Below are 25,366 nucleotides of genomic sequence, written 5' to 3' on the forward strand. Positions count from 1 at the left end.
CACATAGCTTGGAGTATGCTATTTTCCTTTGGTGATGATCTGTTTTCTCCCTCAGTGTTAAGAGTGGAAAGAGTGGCCAGACTGCATCAGCGTCACTCCAAGGCTGATGTCTTTGAATAGTATTATTAGGAAGACATTCCTAGTATTCCTTGATAGTGTCCTCCTTAGATTTTTAGGATTTCTCTCGAACCAACAGTAGAGGTGCTTTGTAGCTGTCTATCTGTGATTGATACATATCCTGAATATAGGTTATTCTTAGCTCACTGTCTCCTGGTCTTATTCTTTGCATGGATTGCATGTAGTCTGAGGTTATTCCTTTGAAACAGGTCCTTCTGAGACCTCAGTATACGTTTATGGGTTCTTACCATGGCACATCCCTAAATCAACTGATCTATTTATGAATTCGCTGAGTAACTTGAACTTGCATCATGCATGTTGTTAATTACTAAGCATTTATGTTTTATTATGAAGTCACCTATAATTTCTCTTATGGCTCAATAGGATTTGAAGATTCCATCTCATAGAATATTGAAAGACCCTGTTAATTGAAGCCTGTCTAGGTTTTCCCTGCTAACTTGTAGGATATTTGTGCTTAGATTATGTGGTATGAAAGTTCTTTGATTGTTGGAATCATTTGTACCTACTGTTAACTTGTGTAGGCAAGAAAACATAAAAAAAATTGTCAGTGTATGGTTGCTGGTGATAACTGTGGTTAGCACTTTGAAGAGCACAGGTATTCCCTATCCCACCGAATTCCCTAACACTTGGTGGATAATAAATAACACTACCCCTTATTGTGCCAGGTAGCATGTTACATCTTTCACACTCATCTTTTAATCTTAACAAGAACTTTGTGAGGCTGTTGTTATTACTATCCTCATGAGGATACCCAGAGATTCAGGGTTGTACAGCTACCTTAAGTGGCGAAGCCAGGATCCCAATGCTGAGTTTGTAAGTGTCTATCAATAAGATATTCTGGTGCCCAGGAGACATTTGTTAGATTCATATGTACTTATCTGTTTCATGTGTACTTAACTTAATATTCTCAGGTTATCCAGTCTTGGCTCCTGCTGCTTACTATGACCAAACCGGTGCCCTTGTGGTGAATGCAGGAGCGAGAAACGGCCTTGGCGCTCCTGTTCGACTTGTAGCTCCTGCCCCAGTCATCATTAGCTCCTCAGCCGCACAAGCAGGTGAGCTTACGTCTTAATAGACTCACTCAGATCTAAAAGGGGCAATGGATGATATTCTTAAACTGTGTTGAAATATACTTTGACATTCTCAGTGTAGGAATTCTACCCTGTAATTTTTCAAAGAGAGAATCAGAAGCAGCAAGTGATCAGATTCTGATTCTGTTGACAGCATGTACCAGCTGGTTAGCAGCAAGGACCTGCTCTACTGTGAGCATAGGAAGTTGGATTACTCATACAAAATGGCACTGTTGGCAGAAGTCCAAGGCTAATTTCACTTCATATCGTGAAATTCATATCATTATTTTAAGATGATGTGGTATTTGTTTTGTTTTTGTTTTTTGCTTGAGGGGGTGGGGCAATAGGTTTTTATTTTAAGTCATATATATTATAAATTTGGGAGCAACAGTGGGGACATCTAGGGGAGAGCAACATGCTCAAGTGTCCTAGGAATTTGAGGGACTTCAGTATTTGGTTCTGGAAAAAAATGTCCTTAATGTAGATATTTGTAGAACTTGAGATTTTAGGAAGTAGTTGTATTTGAAATACAACTTTTTGATATCCATTTCTATTTTAAACTATAGCCTCTTTAGAGCTGTCAATACAGTGAACTTGGCTTCAATGGTATTTTGACTTTGAATTGAAAGTAGAAATAGAAAATAGAAGCTTCAGATGAAGGGATCAAAGACAGATTTGTATAGTTCTTTACAAGGTTTGTGTCTGCTTTGAAAAAATATGGCAACATTAAAAGGTTTTCAAAAGGATAACAATGTAGTTTGGAAATGTGGCCAATCTCTTTCATAGCCAAATGGTTTGCTTTCTTCTACATAGCTGTTGCAGCGGCTGCAGCTTCAGCAAATGGAGCAGCCGGTGGTCTTGCTGGAACAACAAATGGACCATTTCGCCCTTTAGGAACTCAGCAGCCTCAGCCCCAGCCCCAGCAGCAGCCCAGTAACAACCTGGCATCCAGCTCTTTCTATGGCAACAACTCTCTGAGCAGCAATTCACAGAGCAGCTCCCTCTTCTCCCAGGGCTCTGCCCAGCCTGCCAACACATCCTTGGGATTTGGAAGTAGCAGTTCTCTCGGCGCCACTCTGGGATCAGCCCTTGGAGGGTTTGGAACAGCAGGTAGAAATCAGACTGATGTGCTGTTGAAACTGAATTTTAATTATTTTTACAATCTTTATGGAACACTGACAATGCATGGAACCCTGGACAGATACCACAGGCAGATCTGGACCGAGCCCCGTGGGAACCCAGCTGTTCCACATGTGTTTGAGATAATGGACTATTCAAGTTACACATTTGGGGCCTATTTCAGGTTTACACTCACGTTGCTACTTATTTATACTCTCAAAGTCCGTTTGTTTCAAGGATTAGAAAATCCTTGAGGATTTTTGCAGGCATTGGAAGAATGTGGAGGGAATTATACAAATGTCGATGTTAAGAACCAAGGGAGGAGGACTTACCAAAGATCATAGGGTAGTGTACTCCACAATCTGCAGGCCTTAAAAGAGTCATGAGTTTTCTCCAGTCTCTTGAGAAGAATTAAGGTGGATATTATGGAAAAGTGGGAGGAAGGAATTAAACTGAGATATTTTAAATGTTTTGATGGGAGAAAAAAGCAGGAAAGTAGTAAGGTAAACGATGGGATAATTGCAGTGTTTGTAAAACAATGTGATCTCAAAACAGAAGGGTTTATTTGAGAGAAAGTGTCTTAAGTTGGAGCTGGGGGCTAGCAATAACTCTTGATTGAGCCCTTTGAGAAACCAGGCTTTCATATGTAAGTCTTGGGTAGTGGGGCAGTACCCCATTCACAAATCTTTTTTCTACTCCATTTTTCTACTAGAACCTTTGGGTTGATGAAAGGCATTCTTTCTAGCCCATTTTCTTTCACCTTTCCCATAACTTATGTGGCCATCAGAGGATTTTAACCCACCCTCACCCCCATAATATGAGACACAAAAGGAAGGAAAATTTAGCATACGTGTGATGGTTTGAAAAAGAGTTTCATGTTAACCTGAGCCATGTCCTCTTTATTACTTTACCTGCCCCTAGAACTGCCACATAAACAGTTAGGCTGTCTCTGCTGACAAATTTGCGGTGGTAAGGAGTCTGGATCAAAGTGTTAGGAACAGGTCACTGGGCTTGTTCTTCGAAGAACAGGCCTGTTCTTATCTGCATTGTTTTAATTCCATTTTAGTTGCAAACTCCAACACTGGCAGTGGCTCCCGCCGTGACTCCCTGACTGGCAGCAGTGACCTTTATAAGAGGACATCGAGCAGCTTGACCCCCATTGGACACAGTTTTTATAACGGCCTTAGCTTTTCCTCCTCTCCTGGACCCGTGGGCATGCCTCTCCCTAGTCAGGGACCAGGACATTCACAGACACCACCTCCTTCCCTCTCTTCACATGGATCCTCTTCAAGCTTAAACCTGGGTAAGAACCATTACTCTAACACCACCTTGAACTCTAGAAATCTCTTGCCACTGATGACATTAGAAGTACTTTGCATAAGCAAAGGACAATCCCTTTATCCTAAGACGTGTCCTGGGTGTTCTGTGCCTTCCTGAAGGTACCTCATGTTATTTAGGCTGTACCTAGATAGCACAGCAGTTTGGGATTTATTCAAGTTTGGGCGCCTCCCCTGTATATTCACTTCAGCTTTAGTATGAACATCTTTGGCTACATGTGAGAATCTTTCAGTATAAACACAGTACAGATTCATTTTAAGTAAAGCTGGAAAATAGAGACAAAGAGTGTATTAACCTCGTATCACCACTGAAATATCACCACAATTAATACTTAGCCTTGTTTTTCAGACTCCCCTCCCCTCCCCCATGTATATGTTTAATATCTTACTTTCTCACATAAAGCATTTTGTTTTAAAAATTTTGTCAGATTCTTTAAAAAAATTTGTATATACATTCTTAAACTACATAGTATGCTAATGAGTATAGATGTATATTTCCCAATTATATGTTTAGCTTGTTACATGTGTGGGGTTTAAAAGAATGTTACCATTTAGATCCTGGAAAATGAGGAGGGAAAAGAGGATAGTAAGCAGACAGTTATAAAAATGAAAAGAAACTTGTATTAACAATTTGGGTGGCAAATGTTTAAATCTTTCAAGAGATGGAAGATGGTACGCACTCCCTTCCTCTAGTTATTTATCGAGTTTGGATTTTGAAGTACTGATTTATTTCTTAGATGGGGAAAGCTGAGGCATAGAAGTACAGTGACCATATAATTTATCATGCAACCCAGGATGCTTTTGAGAGTTAATGGGGTTGCTGTTAATAATTACTCTGTGATGACAGGCCTGAATCAGTACTGTCCTGGGAAATACCATGTATGGCCACTTTGCTGGAAGATTCTGATTTTTAAAATCTTCTATTTATTATTATTTTTTTAAAATTAAAATTTTATTTTTTAGAGCAGTTTTAGGCTCATAGCAAAATTGAGGGGAGAGTACAGAGATTTCCCTTGCACCCTCTGACCCACACATGCATAGCTTCTCCCATTATCAACATCCCCCACTAGAGTGGTACCTTGGTTACAATTGATGAACCTACATTGATACATCATTATCATCCAAAGTCCATAGTTTACATGGACCTTTTTTTGTTTTTAACTGGCAAGATTAAAAGTGGCTTTCTGGACTCAGAAATGAGGACTGACTAAAAACGAATAGTGTACTTCTATTTGGAAAGACAAAGACTGGGAAATGATTATAAAAATCAAAAAAAGTCTTGAAGGGGACAGGATAATATAGTTATTATTCTAGAACTAAGAGTGCTGTCTCTGAGTTTGAGAGATGAGTTTTAAGGCAGAACTATGTATGTATGTATGTACATAGAAATGTGAGAGAGAGAGAGTGTATGTGTGTATCCTGAGATTTCACATGATGAGAACTGTAGTTGTAAAGCTCACTGTCTCATGTTGTATATGGACATTACTTAAGAAAAGTTGTAGGGACGTTCCAGATTGGTAAGTCCATATCGGATAGATAAGGAATAGGGTATATTGCACAACAGTGTTTCCTTGTGACAGGATGCCTGGCTTTAAAGAATGAGGGTTAATGCAGACTTTTAAGGGGGAGATGAAAGTCCCAGTCTAGTATGTAGATGGAAGGTACTAACATTTATGGAATAGCTGTTAGTGGCTACTGTTAACGGTTTTGGGTGCTGTACATATCACTCTGGAAGATATGGTATTATGTCTATGATACAGAAGTGAGGAAACTGAGTTAAATATCTTGCTAGGTCTTCTCATATCTGAACGGATTTAGAGTCAAAACCTTTTTGACTCCAAAGCATGTAGTGTCAGTGTATATCCTGTCACATAATGTACCCAGGATAGCTTTTAAACCAGTGCATTATCAGATCCAGAAATCGTACCCTTTAATTCCTTGGTTTAAACATTTGAACTGTGTTAACATATACTGAGTAGTAAACAAATTAAATCTGCAAGAAGTTTTTTGTAAAGAGCCAGATAGTAGATATTTTAGGCTTACAGGTCAGATGGTCTATGTAGTCAGTGTTCAGCTCTGCTGTAGAAGTGTGAAAGCAGCCACAGGCAAAATGTAAAAGAATGTGCAGCTATCTTTCAATAAAACTTTATTTACAAAAATAGGTGGCAGGCCAGATTTGTCCTGTGGACTGTATCAACCTCTGAACCAAATGCTATGGCTCTTGGTGTTTGAAAATGGAGCTGGAAACATTACTTGCATGCATGGTGCCTTTCCTCTTTCCAATATATCAACAATTTAATAAAATACCTCCTTCTCCTTAATTTACGTTTCCCCTGTGGAGAAGGAACTAACTATTGGTGCGAGTTATTTCTTATTTTAATGACTCTTGCTGTCTGCCTGGTTTTATTTTTTATTTTTTTTATTTTTTTTAACATCTTTATTGGAGTATAATTGCTTTACAATGGTATGTTAGCTTCAGCTTCACAACAAAATGAATCAGTTATATACATACATATATTCCCATATCTCTTCCCGCTTGCGTCTCCCTCCCTCCCACCCTCCCTATCCCACCCCTCCAGGCGGTCACAAAGCACCGAGCTGATCTCCCTGTGCTATGCGGCTGCTTCCCACTAGCTATTTACCTTACGTTTGGTAGTGTATATATGTCCATGCCTCTTTATCGCTTTGTCACCGTTTACCCTTCCCCCTCCCCATAACCTCAAGTCCATTCTCTAGTAAGTCTGTGTCTTTATTCCTGTTTCACCCCTAGGTTTTTCATGACATTTTTTTTTTTAAATTCCATATATATGTGTTAGCATACGGTATTTGTCTCTCTCTTTCTGACTTACTTCACTCTGTATGACAGACTCTAGGTCTATCCACCTCATTACAAATAGCTCAATTTCGTCTCTTTTTATGGCTGAGTAATATTCCATTGTATATATGTACCACATCTTCTTTATCCATTCATCCGATGACGGGCATTTAGGTTGTTTCCATCTCCGGGCTATTGTAAATAGAGCTGTGCCTGGTTTTATTTTTAACGTACCTTCCCTTAAAAATTTTTTTACTTTGTTTAAGCACTTTAGATGTATGTATTTCCATTGGATTTCCATTGCTGCATGTACCACGTTAATCATACATGCCATTCCTGAGAAACTTTGTGTCTTGATTGGTAGTGCTTTGCCTCAGCTCAGTCTGTTTCCTTGAGAAAAGGGTTCGTGTATGCTTTATTCTTAACTATTACAAAGTGATCACCTCAATAAGTCTATTTACCATTTGTCACCAAGGAAATGTAACATTTCTTTACCAAATATATATTGGGCCATTCCTAATACAGCTTCTACTATTGATACTACACTGCTGCCACCGGCTATCAGTTCTTGGATCACTAACAGCCATACTAAGTAAGCATTCATTCATTGTGTTCATTCATTATGTTAAATACTCAAGTAACTCTGCTCTACACAGGGAAACTTAAACTCAGCATGGTTTAATGACTTTCGTGATACCCCATAGCTAGTAAGTGTTTGAGTGCACACTCCAGCCTATATCTCTGTTATCCCAGTGTGGATCTTTTCTCCATGATATCGTTTTCACACTTCCTCCCAGTAGACAGACACGTGTTAGGGCACTGTAAAAAACATCAGTGCCTGCAGAGTTATTTTTCTCATTATTTATTCAACAATCACTTGTTGAGTGCCTACTATAGACTCTTCAATGCTTTTTTCATTACTTGTTTAAAGATCAAACTTCTATTTTTTAAAATTAATTAATTTATTTTTGGCTGTGTTGGGTCTTTGTTGCTGTACACGGCCTTTCTCTAGTTGCAGCGAGCGGGGGCTACTCTTCGTTGTGGTGCGCAGGCTTCTCGTTGTGGCTCGTGGGCTCTAGAGAGCAGGCTCAGTAGTTGTGGCACATGGGCTTATTTGCTCCGCGGTATGAGGGATCTTCCCAGACCAGGGCTCGAACCCGTGTCCCCTGCATTGGCAGGCAGATCCTTAACCACTGCACCACCAGGGAAGTCCCCAAACTTCTGTTTTTTTTTTTTTTTTTTAATATATGTATCTTTTTTTTTTTTTTTTTTTTTTTTTGCAGTACGCGGGCCTCTCACTGTTGTGGCCTCTCCCGTTGTGGAGCACAGGCTCCGGACGCGCAGGCTCAGAGGCCATGGCTCACGGGCCCAGCCGCTCCGCGGCATGTGGGATCCTCCCGGACCGGGGCACGAAGCCGTGTCCCCTGCATCGGCAGGCGGACTCTCAACCACTGCGCCACCAGGGAGGCCCTTTATTTTTAAATGGATGTTTTTGAAGTGCAGTAGTTTTAATTTTGATGAGGTCCAGTTTATCATGCTTTCTGGTATAGAAATCTTTGCCCAACTCAAGGTCTTAAAGATTTTCTCCTGTGTTTCGTTCTAAAAATTTTATTGTTTTAGCTCTTAAAGTCTTTGATCTATTTTGAATTAATTTTGTGTATTGCATGAGGTGATGGTTCATCTTTTTGCATGCACCGTTTTCCCCAGCAAAGTTTTGAAATTTTTAGTGTGTAGGTCTTAAATGTCTTTTGTTAAACTAGTTAGTGTATATTTTATTTTTCTTGAATGGAATTCTAGTTTTGTTTTGGATTGTTTGTTGCTTGCAAGCATTTAGTTTTATCATCATGGTAGAATTCCTGTCTTCTTCAAATAAATTCTTCCTGTCCTTTAAATTCAAGGTTGTATGTGCCCTTAGTCCTTTAAGAAAAGCAAAGATCAAACAAAATGCTTTTCTCTGTCCCTGCCTGAACTGCAGTAGCTGTTTCTAATTTATTGTTCAGTAACCTGTATTCATTTCCGGTTGTTTACTAGTCATGTGTGCCCCTTTAGGCACTTCTCTGTTCTAAATGGAAATGTAGTGTTTTGTGACACCTGGTTCTCTGAAGGTGACTTGTCATCCGTAAAACAAACCATGTGAAAATCAACTTAGTTAGGATTCAGTATTACGCACTAAAGACAGTTACTCTTAGGCTTATTTTCATTTAGGACTACCTGGCTGTGATATTAGGGAGTGGATTGGGGAGAACTTTTTATAAACACTTTGGTGAGCAACATTGCCTCCGCCTGTAATAAATACAGAGCCAGATGTTGGGCACCTTTGGAATTTTTCTTTAAAAGGCAAAGAAGGCAGGACTTTGCCCATTAGGCATCTACTAAATCTCTGAGTACAGAAAGCAAAACAAGATGAATGAAAACATTCCACATAGGAAAAGGATGGAATACTAGATGGCTAGAAATACTAGAAAACCCTTTGTATAAAGTAACTGAAGCACATCTTAATTTAAGCGTGGTATACTTTTGTCCGTCCATTTACTGTTAATCTGTATGTGTCTTTATTTTTAAAGTGAGTTTCTTGTAGACAGCATAATAGTCGGATTACATTTTTAAAAATAAATTTATTTATTTTTGGCTGTGTTGGGTGTTAGTTGCTGTTCACGGGCTTTCTGTAGTTGTGGCGAGTGGGGGCTACTCTTCCTTGTGGTGTGTGGGCTTCTCATTGCGGTGGCTTCTCTTGTTGCGGAGCACAGGCTCTAGGCACACGGGCTTCAGTAGTTGTGACACAAGGGCTCAGTAGTTGTGGCTCGCGGGCTCTAGAGCGCAGGCTCAGTAGTTATGGCTCACAGGCTTAGTTGCTATGCGGCATGTGGGATCTTCCCAGACCAGGGCTCGAACCCACGTCCCCTGCATTGGCAGGTGGATTCTTAACCACTGTGCCACCAGGGAAGCCCCTGGACTACATTTTTTGATCCACTCTGACAATCTCTTTAATTGGTTCATTTAGACCATTGACATTCAAAGTGATTATTGATATAGTTGGGTTAATATTTACCATATCTGTTGTCTTCTATTTTTTTTCTTTGTTTCTGTCTTCTGCTCTTTTTCTGCCTTTTGTGGCTTTAATTGAGCATTTTATATGATTCCATTTTATTTCCTTTCTTAACCTATCAGTTATACTACTACTTTTTTTTTTTTTCTAGTGTTGCCCTAGGATCATTATACATTTACAATTAATCCAGGTCCACTTTCAAATAAGACTATACGACTTCACATGTAGTGTGAGGACCTTAAAATAACAAAATAATCTTAACCTTTTCCTCCCATCCTTTGTGTCATTGCTGTCATTCATTTCAGCTATATAAAGCATATGTGTGTATATATATGTATATGATATAAACATAAGCATACATAATTGAATACATTGTTGCTATTATTTGAACAAACTGTTGTCAGATCAATGAAGAATAAGGTAAATAAAAGTTTTTATTTTACTTATTCCTTTTTTGATGCTCTTCCTTTCATTATATAGATCAGTTTCTGGCCTGTATTATTTATATTTCTCTCTGAAGAACTTCTTTTGACATTTCTTGCAAGTCACATCTACTGGCAACAAATTTCATCAATTTTTGTTTGCCTGAGAAAGTCTTTATTTTTCCTTCATTTGTGAAGGATAATTTTGCAGGATACGGAATTCTAGGTTGGTGGGTTTTTTCCTCTCAAAACTTACAGTCTTCTCTTCTTGATTGCATACTTTTTGAGGAGAAGTTGGATGTAATTCTTACCTTTGCTCCTCGTAGGTGGGGTGTTTTCCCCTCTGTGGCTTCTTTTAGTATTTTTTCTGTATCTTTGATTTTCTGTAATTTGAAAATGATAGTTGGAGGAGTAGTTTTTTTGGTCTTTATCTTGCTTGGTGTTCCCTGCACTTCCTGGATCTGCTGGTTGGTGTCTGGCATTAGAGAAATCCTTAGTCATTATTGTTGCAGATATTCCCTCTGTTCCTTTCTCTCCTCCTTCTCCTTCTGGTATTCCAGTTATGTGTATGTTACAACTTTGTAGTAGTTGCCCCACAGTCCTTGGATTTTGTTTTTCCCCAGTCTTTGTTTTCTTTCCTTTTTGGTTTTTGAGGAATCTGTTGATAGATCCTCTAGCTCAGAGATTCTTTCTTCATCTGTGTCCAGTTTGTTAATAAGCCCGTCAGAGGCATTCTTCATTTTGGTTATAGTGTTTTTTGTCTCTAATATTTCTTTTTGGTTCTTTCTTAGGATTTCCATCTCTGCTTACATTGCCTGTCTATTCTTGCATGCTGTCTACTTTATCCTTTAGAGTCCTTAGCATATTAATCATAATTGTTTTAAATTCCCAGTCTGATAATTTCAACATCCCTGCCATGTATGTTCCTGATGTTCCTCTTCAAATTTTATTTTTTGCCTTTTGATATGCCTTGCAGTTTATCTTTGATAGCCATGCCTGGTACATCGAGTGAAAGGAACTGCTGTAAATAGGTTTTTAGTGATGTGGTGGTGAGGTGTGGAGGGAGGGAAAATGTTCTATAGACCTATGATTAGGTCTCAGTCTTTTAGTGAGCCTGTGCCTCTGGACTGTCAACTTCACAAGTGTTTCTTAGTTTTTTTCCTCCTCCCTTTGGTGGAACAGGATAGTTTGAGTAGGCTGGAGTTGTGTATTTCAGGGTCATCCACACTGAGCTTCTTAATTTGTCAGTTACAGTTCAGGTTTTCCTAGTCTGGTACTGGTTCAGGCAGTGGTGTCCACTTGAGTCCCTGGTCTGGTTAGCTGTGGTGACCTGTATGTCTGTCTCTCCAGTCTTGGGGACAGTCGTTTGCTCTGTCTTCCTCTCTCTTGTGGATCTAAGAAGAATTGTTGATTTTTCAGCGTTTGCTTGTTGTTAGGGTGGAATGGTGAGGCTCTTTACATGTGGAGTGGGAAACCTGCACATACACAAAACATTTAAGCCTTTGACTTCTGTGGAAATGTTGTCATAGGACAGAGCTCTGTGAAATCCACTACCGTCAAAATATTATAGAAAAACTTTGTGAAATCACTAGGAGGCTTAAAGAGCCTACGTGAAATGTTCCTTTAAAAATGAGGTTAAAATTCAAACACTTTCAGGGGCCATCTCCAGGGGATAGTAATTTGGGTATTAGCACATGTAGGTGTGTAAACTATAGTGAACTGGAAAACACCTTTCTGCATATTCCCCATATAAAGGAGCTGCAGTCCACAAATAATGATGGTCTACTATTTGCCAGGTACCTTTTGAAAAACAACCAGAAAACCACATTTTTAAGCAAAAATCTACTTTAACCGTTGGTTTAATGTTTAAAGAAAATTATTTGGCCTGAGCAAAATACTCCTGTTGACTGTTAGTTTGCCATTTATAATATAGTACCTGGAGAAATTTATTTTCTTTTTCAGATTTGTATACTTCCTTTCTCAATAATAAAAGCTGTGTGTGTATATGTGTGTCTGTGTATCCTGTCTGGCATCCAAAGACACCAAAGCCAAAAATCAAAACTTCAGGGCAGGTGTATAAATCTACCCAGTAGTCACTCCAGCCATTTATGTTATGGATTAGTCAGTATGCTTTTGGCCACAGTAACAGAAAATCCATCGAATAGTGGCTTAAACAATAAGTTCATTTGTTGGCTCGTATAACTGGAAGTTTAGGGGTACGGCAGTGCTCAGGGTTGGTTCCTGTCATTCAGCCTTGTCATCAGGGACCTGGCCACCTTCCATGTTTATTTTTTTTAAGTGAAAGAGAGTTTATTTACAGAGATACACATTCCATGGCAGAATGCTGTTGTCTCCTACCTTGCATGTTAATTTGGATGTTTGTCAGGCCTTTTAAGAGTTTGATTGTTTCTCTGTTGATATGTTACTTTTCCCTAAGTGCCTTTGTTAGTGACCAGGTTCTTAACCTTTTAAATTGTTTTCAAAACTTTGTATGTTCATGCTGTTCCTTCTTCTTAACCACACTCTCCCAGTACCTGCTGACTTACCTGATTACCACCTCTTTGCCTGTTTGTCCCCTGTCTCAAGCCAGGGTAGAAAGAATTGTTTTTGAAATGGAATAAAGAGCAGCCATATGGCTACTATTCTCTTTTCTTGTAAACCTCCTCTCTCCTTTCCTTAAAGAAATGTTTTCCTTTGGGTTAAGAAATATTATGGAATTTTGACAAGAAAAACAATGTCCTTTAGAACAGGGTTGGCAGCCTGTTAGGAACTGGGCTGCACAGCAGGAGGTGAGTGGCGGGCAAAGCGAGTGAAGCTGCATCTGCCGCTCCACATCCCTCCCCGTCACTTGCATTACCGCCTGAACCATCCTGCCCCCCCCCACCCCCCGCCGCCCCGTCCATTGAAAAATTGTCTTCCACGAAACCTGTCCCTGGTGCCAAAAAGGTTGGGGACCGCTGCTTTAGAACAAGAAAATTATATAACTGAGTCTGAAAATGAGTCTCGTGTAGTTGTAAGGGCAGTGACAGATTCTGGCCATGATAATTTTGGGTTTTGTATCTTTGGACAAGCATTTCACCTCTTTGGGCCTTAATTTTCTGTTACATAAATGGGAATTAAAAACTCCCTTTCCATAATGCCAGTGAGAATTTGATAGAAAGTGGATATGAAATACTTCTAGCATAGAGCCTGGCATAGGACAAATGCTCAGCAAGTAGCTTTTATTTTTATTTATCTATTTAAACAAAATTTAACGTTGAGCCATTTCCTTTTGGTTCCACTGTTTTCATTGAGACCCAGACCTTTGAAACTGGGCCCTGGAATTCTGTGGAGAAATCCAAGCTGAGTATCTTTTTGTAGCTACCATTAAACTCCAGACCAGACATTCACTGAAGCTCTGTAGAAGTTAACAGGCAGATCATGTTGGGTGACTTTTCTCATGGCTCCTGAATTGTTATTTACCTACACTCTTCGTGGTTTAACTGGTATTTCTTATCTACTTTGCAAAGTAGGAATGGGGGAAAAAACAGAAAAAGGGCTTCACATCCTTTTTATAGTACAATCTAAAGTTTAAAAAGAAACCCTCTGTTGTAAAAAAAAAATATTGAAAATATATACTCATAATTTTTTAATTCTGTTTTATCTTTTGATAGGCATTTCAGTCTTATCTCTGTTTTATGTGTCTCGGATTCACAATGATTATTCCCTTGTCAGCAGTCAAAACGGCAATATCGGTAGCCTGAAAGTTGTTGCTACTGCAGTCACTTCAGGCTCTGTTCCAGTAGAAGGAGTTAGATGCTGTCCATTCCTGGTGAAGAACTGGAAAACCTTCCATTTCAAAGCACACGTCCTTTTTTTCTATCCCTTATGTCTAATCCTTGGCCTTGGTTGCCTTAGTGATTTTCAGACTTCTATTTAGTGGCAAAACCATGCCTTCAAAGCTTTTTTAGGAGGTCCACTATATAAAACAGACTAATCTGGGTACCCTAAAAAAAAAAAAACAGATTTTTTTTTTTTTAAGGGAGGGTTTCAGATGGGAGTGGGGATTATCCACTGATGGCAGGAATCTCCACAGAGATCAGAGTGGAAAACCACTGAAGTTTCTGTGCATTTTGTCTTTTCTGATCCTGGTGTTCAGGTGCTGGTTCACACAGCAGGACCTTTCCTCATTTTATTTACTAAGGGCTATACTAACCATTGCTCCATTATTGCTAGCAGTTTCCTATCAATGGTTAACAGCATTCCCCTCTCAATTTTTGTGCAAAAGTTTTCTTCCAGCTTGGTGAGTTTGTCTTATGAAAGTCGTGGCACTAATAGAATTGAATCTTAACACGAAAGCAGCAGAATTGAAAAGAAATCAGAGGTGATGCAGGATTTCATTTATAGGATGCTTTTTCCTCTCTTGAATAAAGTTCGTTAAGAATGAGTCTTGAGTTCTCCTGTTCTGTAACCAACAGGAGGACTCACAAATGGCAGTGGAAGATACATCTCTGCTGCTCCAGGCGCTGAAGCCAAGTACCGCAGCGCGAGCAGTGCCTCCAGCCTCTTCAGCCCCAGCAGCACCCTTTTTTCCTCTTCCCGTTTGCGATATGGAATGTCTGATGTCATGCCCTCTGGCAGGAGCAGGCTTTTGGAAGATTTTCGAAATAACCGGTATCCCAATTTACAACTGCGGGAGATTGCTGGGCATATAATGGAGTTTTCCCAAGACCAGCATGGGTCCAGGTGAGGACTTGGCTTTGCCACTTAAGGTAACTGAACTCTTAATGCCTTAAATTCCATGCTTCAGATAAGGTATACATTAAGTAAATTGCCATATAATAATTGAAACAAAGTTTGCTTTTTAGTACGCTTCCTGTTACTTATTTCAGAGGGATGTGGCTATGAGAGTCAGCAGATATACAAGTGATGGAGAGTAGCCATTTAGTAATCTGGATCACATGCTGAAACAAACCTTTTTACCTTTCTGAAAGATTAGTCTGGTGTTCCTTTGTTCATGAGAACCTCCCAGAATGTCTGCAGTTTAAGAAATACAGAAACGCTAACACAAAGACATGTGTACACTTTTGCTACTTGAATCGCTATTAAGAATCTTGCTCTCAAAGAGACACTATTCAAATGCAAATTTGGATCTCGGCTCAGGAGTAAGATGGTGCCACCACTTTTCTTTGTTGTTCCATATTCTGTAGAAGTGAGAGTCTGCACAGAGGTTAGAAGATGCTATTATAAAACACAGAATTTAGCTTTGGTTACCACTCCCTGTTCCAATGGACTTCACAGAAAGGGACCCTGGTCCTCAGAAAAAAGCAGATTTATGGTGACATCATCCATCCTTCTCTCTCCCTTTCTCTTTCTTTCTCTCTGACAGTTCCACCAAAACAACTCCCAAAGAACCTACCTCCTCTTTAAGTTCTGCCAGCTTGCTACTACTGGGCAAGGATTTCTCATATTTAGATCCTAAAGGCCAGGTTGGGAGAAGAACATGGTTTTTCTGATATAGTCACCTGAGCTAAAAAAGGCAAACTGAATAGCTACTACTTTAGAAAGAGACTGCACATAGATGACAACTGTTCCACATCATTAATAAATATGTACTGCTTCATATGAATGTGAGTTAAAGACTATAATAAGGACCATAGGCTTTGAGTTTATTGATGTTGGACTGGTTCCTAAAAGAAAAAGTCCGGTAGAGTTCTCCCTGTGTTGTGCCTGTTTTTACCCTCTTCTCTCTTTTCCTGCGCCCCCTTTTCAGCTCCCTCTCAGTCCCACACATAAATACATGTCCTGTTGTAATGAAGTATACTAAAATTTAAATATACTTCTAAAAGCTCAGTTAAATTAGGGGATACTTCACAATATAACTTTTTTTTCCTTTTCAGTAATTCTTCAATTTGAAGTGAGCTCAAGTGATTTATTTAAATAACACTGTTGTGCCTCTGTGTATATGCACATGCACACACATACATTTAGTTTCAGAACTGACACATTATATAAAGTGAGCTAATCTTTATATACTTTCCAAGTCTTCCTAAAATGCTGTGATTGCCCTTTTTACTATGTACTTCAGATTCATTCAGCTGAAACTTGAGCGTGCCACACCAGCTGAGCGCCAGCTTGTCTTCAATGAAATCCTTCAGGCCGCTTACCAGCTTATGGTGGATGTATTTGGAAATTACGTCATTCAGAAGTTCTTTGAAGTAAGCCTTTGTTCTTTCTGTCCTTTGACTTTAGACAGTCTCCATAGCATTTTGATTTTCATTAGCTGTTTTTAGAATTGCAATTTCATTCCAGTCCTCAAAATGAAGCGTGAGTGGCCTTTTTGAGGCACATTTAAATGTTTCTCCAGTTCATTAGCAGTAGTGCATCATTTAAATACCCAAGCAGATGATGCTAGTGTATTTTAGAAATGTGTTTGTAGGACCATTCTCCCCATTTAGGATCCCGCACAATATTTCTGATTGCTAAAATAGTTTCACTAAAAGTGTCATTTTTGGAGGAAAAATCCTTGTAAGATAATTTTAGCAGGACCACAGTAAAGTTCTGAAAATGAATTTTTAAAAATGGATTCCTAGAGAATTATCTTTGAACACCAACTCTGGTGTTTTTCATCATAAACCACAGTCATGAGGGTTGTTAAATGCTGCTTCTTGGGTGATCCTTCAGCCTTGGTTCCTTATTGTTCCTTCATTAATGTGGACAATGTCCACTCTTGTTATCATTTTCCTTGGAAAGGATTAACGAGATGGTTGGATTAATGTCTATTTCCTCTTCTAAACTAAAATGTCAGAAACGCAGGGATTTTTTGCTAATCATTGTAGCTGTGGTGTACTGGTATCAACAACCCCATTATAAATCCAGAAAGGAGTGAAGCATTGAGATGAAACATCTGGTACAGGGGGAAAATGCTGCAACTCTGCACATTACCTGCCCCCCAACAAAAGAAATTTGTAAACTTCTTACATCTTACTTTGTTTGGTTTGTGTGAAGATTAAAAAAATGGCTCACTCACAGCCTCTATCTTCCCAGCTTTTCTCATAAAGACCTAAGTTCTTTGACTCTGAATTCTCCAGCTACGGATTAAGATATCAGCCTAAACACGACTCTTGTAATTTTGACTTTCGAATGCCGTTTTGTCACAGATATAAAAATAGAGAGATCTCCAGCTCCAGAGGTTAATGCAGCTAGGGGTGGCTGAATGAACAGTGGGTTATAGCAGTATGATTTTGGGACAAGCTAGAGAACTTCTCTGACTTAGAGAATGTCCCTGGACTTCAGTTCTCTTGTATGGAAAATGAGTGGGTTGGGCAGCCTTATTCACAAAGTCTCTTCCAGTCTCACGTGCTATTCAAATGAAAATAAAAAGCCAGGGATGGAGAAACATTCTAGGAAGAGTTTTAACATTGTGCTGTCATACCCCTTGATTTTACTGACTTTCCCCCTATTCTGTTGACTTGTATAAATAGACATTATCAATTCTTATAGTAATATAGAACAGTATATTCAGAGCAGTGTGCATGTGTGCTTTGGCTTAAACTTCATAGAGATGAAAGAAGAACTTGTTTTCAGCTTATGAGGCTCAGACAACTGAAGTGATGTAGATTTGTTGCAAGAAGTTCTTGAATCTTCCCCAGACATTGTCTAAAGCCGTAATAAACAATGTCTTCCACATGTACTGTTGTTTTAAGAATAAATGTAAATGCTCTTGGACATATAGGTATATTTAATAGTATTGATGAGTTAAGGACAGCTTTGAGGAATTGCCTATTTGTTTAGCAGATACTAGTAGTGAAACCACTCCAGTTGGATATCTGAGAAGTTTTTTAACATTAAAGAGTTCCTCATAATCAGAGGCTGATAACCACTGGTTTGAAGAAACAAAGGCTTTTTAAATAAGAGGTTTAGTTTATCATAGAATACAGGGCTAAAAGAGGTATGCCAATGGTTGATACAGAATAATGAATGCTTTGCTTTCTCTGGTTTCTTTCTTTCTACCTAAGTAATGGTGTTCACCCACACATTATGTCTAGTTTGGCAGCCTTGAACAGAAGCTGGCTTTGGCTGAACGGATTCGAGGCCATGTCCTGTCACTGGCACTGCAGATGTATGGCTGCCGTGTTATCCAGAAAGCTCTTGAGTTTATTCCCTCAGACCAGCAGGTAATTGTAAGTTTCCCCTTTAACTTTTCTCTTGGTGTTTGATGTTTCTTCATGGTACATGTAGTGAACCTCGTAAGTTTGTCAGTCTTTAGTTTTCTTTCACAGTTTTTCTTTGGTGCTTGTGGCTACCTTCTGTGCATGGCAGGCATGAACTGTGCAATTAATTTTGTAAGTTTATAGTGGATCAAGTGTCTTGTGTTAAAACCAGTGGTTTCAAACACTTTTCCCTTTGACCAGACCGTAGTCTTTAGTAGGTGTGATTTTAGAGGTGGGTTTTTTGTTTGGCAAGAGTTGAAGCAGGTAAAGTGGTCCTTTTCTTCTACCTGAACTGACCACCCAACAGACAAAACTTTTTTCCAACCCACCTTCCAGTTTTCTTCACTTGCACCCTCTTATTCATTCATTCCACCACTGTTTACTGAATGAGCGCCTGCCCAGGGCAGCACCTGGCCTGGCGCGTTGACCTGGTGCCCACTGTGGGCCAGACATCAGCACAGAGATGGCCGAGACTGAGCCCTGCCCACGGAGCACGCGTGGGGAAGGGTGGCGGGAAGCAACGGTGAGACGTGAGAGCACGTGCCCGAGGCTTTGAGGGGAGGCTTTGCAGGAGGAGAAGTCTGGGCTGCAGAGGAGTTAGGAAAAAAGGGACAGAAATCTGAACTGTTTGGGTGCTGTGAGTGGGAGCTGGCGCAGAAAGCACGTGAAGAGGCCGATGGCCTCAGAGCAGGTCCAACGGGCCCCACACAGACCACGAGGCCCGGGAAGCCTGACCAGCCCACAGGCAGGTGTGCCGCGCTGTGTCTGCGCTAGGCAGTGCCGTGAGCCTTCAGGTGCTGCTGATCTGAACCCTCAGCCTTTGGGCTCCGAACTCACTCAGCCCTTCTCGATGGAGGGGATGGCCGTGGTCTGGCAATGATGAGCCACTTGCCCTCTCTGAGAACAAAGTTCAGTAATGAGAATCTTTGTTATGGACTCAAGTTCTGAGCCAGACGAGGCACCCACCACTTCCAGTTCAAAACAAAACACAACAGAACGCTGCGCTGGTGTCAGCAATGGCAATTGAAGGCTGGGGAGTCCAAAGTCCTTAAGCCGTGAGACTCAGATAGGCATGTCGGGATGCTGGTGAAGGCAGGGGGAATGTTGGAGACACATGGCAGGTTGGGAGTTCATTCATTTAGTGCCAGTACTGGAGATACAGCAGTAATAGGGTGCTGTGTGTGAGTAATTAGAAGCAGGGGTGAAGCTACTAGTTTGTTTTCTTTTAATGTTCAGATCATTGTCAGTTTTAATTTTCCCTGGGATGTTGAGGGATGAAAATTTAATGGCTGAATCTTTCCTCTTTAATTTTCTTGTTTGATTTGAACATGGAACTTTTTTTCCTCTTTTGACCATAATGCCCGCTTACTGAGAGCAAGCAGGAAATTACGGTTTCCCAGGTATTTTCCCCATCTTTGCCCTCTCCCAGGATTATGATAAATTGTTGATTTTTTCTCCAGATTTTCCTGTTTTTTTGTTTTTTGTTTTTCTGATCCAATGGCTACACTGTAGTAGTTTTTACCCCCCTTTCCTTTCCCCCTGGCAATTGTTCTTTCTGCCTGCTATTCCTGCATATCTTTTCCTGGTCTGGTTTCTCTGTGATTCTTGTTCTGGGTCTAAACTACTGCTCCTGGTATGAATAATTTACTCTTTTCCAGATGTAAGTGTATTTTAGCTGAAATAAACTCATCTCCAGTGGAGTTTTTACCTCTTTGGGCTCAAGAAAATATTCAGGGAAGCCCCCCTCCTTCATTTTGATTATTAGAAGTGTCCCTTGTGTTTATCTTTGTATAGGTGTCCTTCTCTATTTATCATTCCTATAATTATATTTCCGTAGTAAATTATTCTTTTCTGACATTTGATTAATTGCTTCAGGAAACTTTCCTGAGTCTCTTGTGTTTTGCTTGTTTAGTCCCTGGCGTTGTAGTCTTGAATTTCTTTAATTAGAAAATCGTTTAGTTGCTTTGACATGTTTAACATCTCAGGGATTTAAGACATTGCATTCACAAATGTCACCATTATAAACTGGCTTGTAGTCTTCTACCATAAATATGGAGTCAGCACAGTGGAACTAATATACAGAGGTTGTATATAGCAAGGATATTAGGCAGCAAGTACCAGGGCCCAGCCGTGGTACAGGTATTCAGCTTAAGTATGCCTGAGACCTGAGGCAGCAAGTTTGGGGATGGGGTCCAGTCAAAATCCCAACGCACCTACACACACACACGCGCGCGCGCGCACACACACACACACACACACACACACACACACACAAACACACACACAGAGAGTCACTTACTCATTGTCTGGCCTTTTTTTTTTAAAAAAAATTATTTATTTATTTTTGGCTGCGTTGGGTCTTCACTGCTGCACACGGGCTTTCTCTAATTGTGGCGAGCGGGGGCTACTCTTCTTTGCAGTGTGTGGGCTTCTCATTGCAGTGGCTTCTCGTTTCAGAGCACGGGCTCTAGGCGCGTGGGCTTCGGTAGTTGTGGCTCGCGGGCTCTAGAGCTCAGGCTCAGTAGTTATGGCGCACGGGATTATTTGCTCCACGGCATGTGGGGTCTTCCCAGACCAGGGCTCAAACCCATGTCCTCTGCATTGGCAGGCGGATTCTTAACCACTGCACCACCAGGGAAGTCCCTGGCCTTCTGTATTTCCCTGAGTTTGGACACATTTCATGAACTGAGAATATTGCTCCAGCTGACGTTGCAGTCAGTCTGGCCTGATGGGAAGATCATTTTGGAGCCACAGACTGGGCTAGAATTCTGATTCAGTCACTGTCTGTAGTTTTAATACATTGCTTAACCCCTCTCAGACTCAATATCTTCATATATTCACATATATGGGTGGAGGAAGGTGTGCAGGGTAATATTTGACAGGTGGTTTGCTGACATGGTCTGTTTTGCCACACACAGGAATCAGATTGCTTGGGTTTGAATAGGAGCAAGTCTAGGTCTGTGATTTTTAACAAGTCAGCTAATTTGTCTGTGCCTTGATTTCCTCCTCTGTAATAGTGTCTACTGCATAGGATTGTGAGGCAGATTGTGAGTCAAAGCATGTTAAGCATTTAGAGGTCTACTTAGCCTAGAGTAAGCTCTAGATTAACTACTCTCATTTTTAGTAATATGTACTTTACAGGGTTCTCATGGTGAAAACATGATGAATTGTATGTGAAATTCTCTAATACAGTGTAGTTGATTTGATATCGGCTCGTTTATAATTTGAAGATGACTGCACTTTTTTGGTAACTCCCAGACAGGTCTTTTGCAAGTTAGAGAACTTTCTTAAGACTGGTTATTGGGCTTCCCCAGTGGCACAGTGGTTAAGAATCCGCCTGCCAATGCAGGAGACACGGGTTCGAGCCCTGGTCTGGGAAGATCCCACATGCCGTGGAGCAACTAAGCCCACGCGCCACAACTACTGAGCCTGAGCTCTAGAGCCCGCGAGCCACAACTACTGAAGCCCGTGCGCCTAGAGCCTGTGCTCCGCACCAAAAGAAGCCACTGCAATGAGAAGCCCACACACCGCAACGAAGAGTAGCCCCCTCTCTCTGCAACTAGAGAAAGCCCCCATGCAACAACAAAGACCCAGTGCAGCCAAAAATAAATAAATAATTTTTTTTTAAAAAAAGAAAAGAATCAAAAAAAAAAAAGACTGGTTATTATTATAGGAAGTTTGTTAACATGTGAAAAAACTCCAGTCTTCGTTTGTTACCAGGTTGTCAGAGTGCCACAGCTGAGTTGTCCCACTTTAATTGTCACGGATTCCCTGATCAGTGCTTTTGTGTTTGGTGAGGAGAACGTTGACCGTCCAGGTGTTTGCTCTCTGTGATTCTGGTGGTGCTTTCTTTCCTTGTCTACAATAGAATGAGATGGTTCGGGAGCTAGATGGCCATGTCCTGAAGTGTGTGAAAGACCAGAATGGCAATCACGTGGTTCAGAAATGCATTGAATGTGTGCAACCCCAATCTTTGCAGTTTATCATCGATGCGTTTAAGGGACAGGTAAGTGCCTTAGGAAAGAAATAAGGGAAACAAGTTGATGGATGTTTCCATTGTGAACAGAGAACAGGATGGGGTTTGTGGAGTGTTCTAAAGAGCTTAGTGTACGTTAGACTGCAGTAAGTAGTAGTCCTATTCAGTGGGGTCAGGTACCTAGCTCTGTGCACCCAAGGTTCTTCCCTTAATTGTCCATGGGTGTTCTCTCCATCATTAATGCAGATATCCGCTCATGTCAGGATGAGGTACTGTCATCAGATACTTGAAGAATAAATTTTTTCCTTTGGTTAAGTACTATTTATCTTGATATTTAAAAGTTTTTATCATGTTTTAAAATTTAGGTCATTTACAGAACTAATCTTACAGGTTATGTGTCACTATGTCTTTAAAATAACAAGGTGCTTCTTAATTTGGGGGGGTTGGGTGGGGCAGTGATCAGGTTGGTTTGAACTCTGTTAAGTGGCACACAACCAGAGATAGCTTCCAGTTTCTCCTATTTACTTATATATCGTAAGGACTAGTGTGCTTTTAGTGCTAGCTTCCAAGCAGAGTTGATATTTTGTCATACCCTAGTTTTTCCAGAATTGCCCCTCAATTGGCTGTTATCATTAATTTCTTTTGCCAAAAAACAACCTTCTCCCAGTCTCCTAAGCTAGGTGGGACAAGAGAGTAAAATACATCTTTTTGGGTGTGTAAAATTGTTTTTGTTTTTGGAAAGAGAAAAATTGGAAATACCAAATAGATTTTCAGGTGTAGTCATGGGTACTGCTAAAGCCTAGATCGAAATGGGATTTTAGAATTGTTTAGATTTTGCTCACTTAAAACTACAGTGGTTAAGTAGATTACAGACACTAACTTGAGGGTTATTGGGATTTTCTGAGTTAATTAAGAAAAGAGTAGATCTGTTTATCTTTGCATTTTTGTGTGTGTGTGAAATATACAAGAAAGTAAAAGGATTAAGCCACCGAATGGGAGATAATATTTTCAAGATGGAAAATGCCAACGAATTGATAACCAGAATATATAAAGAACTGAAATCAAGGAGAACAATACAAATTAATGCAAAAATGGGCTTAAATCCTGAATAGACAGAAGAAGTAATCAGGAAAATGCAAACTAAGACCACAGATAGTAGACCATTTTCTTTCTTTTCTCTCTCTCTTTTTCTTTTTGGCCGCACCACGCGGCTTGTGGGATCTCGGTTTCCCAACCAGGGATTGAAACCTGTGCCCCCCTGCAGTGGAAGCGTGGAGTGTTAACCACTGGACCCCCAGGGAAGTCCCGTAGACCATTTTCTACCATTGGTTACTATGTACTGGCAGGGATGTGAGATCTGGATACACTGCTGGTGGGAATAGACCCATTTTGGAAAATAATTTAGTATCTTTTAAAGTTCAACATTTATATTTCTTGCGATCTAGCACTCCTGGCCTAGGTATATACCTGATGAAATGTTTGGTCATGTATACCATGAGACGTATTTAGACATGTTTAAAGCAGCATTATTCTCCTAATAGGAAAAGACTAAATAAACCAGATGTCCATCAGGAGAGGATTGGACCCCCCCAAAAAAACAAACCACATATTTTCCCAACATTATACTATACGGATATACAGAATAAACGATAGAAGCCCACAGTATTATAAGTAAATATTTGAAACATAATGTTGAGTGAAATAAGTCAAGTTGTTCCAGACTGTGAGTGTTTAGCGTTTTTATAAAGCTGAAATTCAGAACATTACAGTGTAGTTATGTGAAAGCATTCAGGCTTTGATCCCAGCCCTTCTTTTTTCTGTTTTTAAACCCATCCTTTGACACTGTGGACTCTTAACTAAGTGTGTTTTCTATGACCTTGACCAATTCTCTGTTCCTTTCTAAATAAGCTTTTTCTCAATAAGGTCCTTCTTAGCTCTGAATTTATGTACATCTATGAATTCCTAGAATGGGTTTAAGAAATAAGTTTATCCTCACACATACATGCTCACCTTATTGTATGTAGAGAGAACTTAAATGCCATACTTATAATTTGGGCTTTGGAGTCAGAGTAGGAAATAAAATCCTGGCTCTGTCATTTACTACCTATATGACTGTAGGCACATTATGTAAACTTCTAGGAGCTTCAGTTTTAATCATGATTCTCTCTCAGGGTCATTGGGAAGATTAATGGGATAATGTATGTAAATAATACTGAAGCACTGAAAGTGGCAACTGTTATTTTTGGCTTTCTTGTTTGTGTTGGTCTGCCCTAGGTGTTTGCTTTGTCCACACATCCTTATGGCTGCCGAGTGATTCAGAGGATCCTGGAGCACTGTCTCCCTGACCAGACACTCCCTATTTTAGAGGAGCTTCACCAGCACACAGAGCAACTTGTACAGGTAGTGGAGTTGCCAGTAGAGTAACTGCAAACACCTGTGGGCTTTTGTGTTTTCTTAGCACAGGTATCTGTTCCAGAAGAGGTTAATGTGCTTAAAATGCCCATTGAAGCTCTGGGCAAGTTTTCATTTGCACCAGCCTGGTTCGTGTTTTATGAATAGGGGTAATGAGTAGAACCCTGGCCTTGGAGTTGAGATCTGCCTCTGATTCATCAAGAGATCTGCCAAGAACTGTCAAAAGCCAGAACTCTTGTCATGGATTAAGCTAGCTGTGGCCACTTAGGCAGGCCATTTAGTCTATCAGTTTCATCTTTGCAAATGGACTAAGTGGATTAGTTGATTTCTTCTTTCTAGTTTTGGTACTTTGTCTTGCTTCTACTAAAATTGTCTCCCATATCATACTGTTTGAACAATTTCTACATAGAGTATGTTGTCCTGAAGCAATTTTTGGGCAGTGTTTGTTGCTTGTTTTGGTGAGAGATGTGAGATTATAAGTGTATTAAATATTCATTGTAGAAAAGCTTGAAAGTACAGAAAGTAGCAGCAGAACAGAAGAAACCACCCATAACCCTGCTGTCCAGAAGCAGGCACATTTGGCATAGGCGCTCTTAAAAAGCATTATATGTGCACTTTTAATTTTTTACATCTTACAAATAAATGTTTCTGCCTTTGGAATTCCTTGCTCACACACACTTATTCTTTCAAAGCATCTTTCACTTTAGATGAGTATCTCCATTGTGTGCTTGTAATGTTATTTAATTAGGTGTTGTGAGTATTTCCAGTTTTTCTTTGTTAAAGACAGGCGCACAGACCCATTTGTGTATTTCTGTTAGAGAGAAAAATAGCTCTTTATT

General features: G+C 40.1%; 1 protein-coding gene and 1 non-coding gene across 20 annotated transcripts in view; both read left to right on the top strand.

The window, feature by feature from the left end:
- PUM1 (pumilio RNA binding family member 1) overlaps positions 1-25,366 on the top strand; it is a 128,370-nt gene that overhangs the window by 92,859 nt on the left and 10,145 nt on the right. For 9 of the 19 annotated variants that reach the window (XM_060140776.1, XM_060140780.1, XM_060140781.1 and 6 more), the window contains 8 exons: positions 1,050-1,193; positions 2,022-2,318; positions 3,394-3,630; positions 14,405-14,672; positions 16,015-16,144; positions 17,975-18,109; positions 22,008-22,145; positions 24,390-24,515. In XM_060140776.1, coding sequence (XP_059996759.1) covers positions 1,050-1,193; positions 2,022-2,318; positions 3,394-3,630; positions 14,405-14,672; positions 16,015-16,144; positions 17,975-18,109; positions 22,008-22,145; positions 24,390-24,515 — 1,475 coding nt within the window. The remainder of the gene's footprint in view (positions 1-1,049; positions 1,194-2,021; positions 2,319-3,393; positions 3,631-14,404; positions 14,673-16,014; positions 16,145-17,974; positions 18,110-22,007; positions 22,146-24,389; positions 24,516-25,366) is intronic. The other 10 variants (XM_060140778.1, XM_060140782.1, XM_060140791.1 and 7 more) reach the window with 6 other exon arrangements.
- Positions 19,009-19,093, top strand: LOC132516567 (small nucleolar RNA SNORD103/SNORD85). Its single transcript, XR_009539392.1, has one exon. It is a non-coding gene; the product is annotated as a small nucleolar RNA SNORD103/SNORD85 (small nucleolar RNA).

This window comes from Lagenorhynchus albirostris, chromosome 2 (assembly GCF_949774975.1).
Source record: "Lagenorhynchus albirostris chromosome 2, mLagAlb1.1, whole genome shotgun sequence".
In the NCBI taxonomy this organism is placed as follows: Eukaryota; Metazoa; Chordata; class Mammalia; order Artiodactyla; family Delphinidae; genus Lagenorhynchus; species Lagenorhynchus albirostris.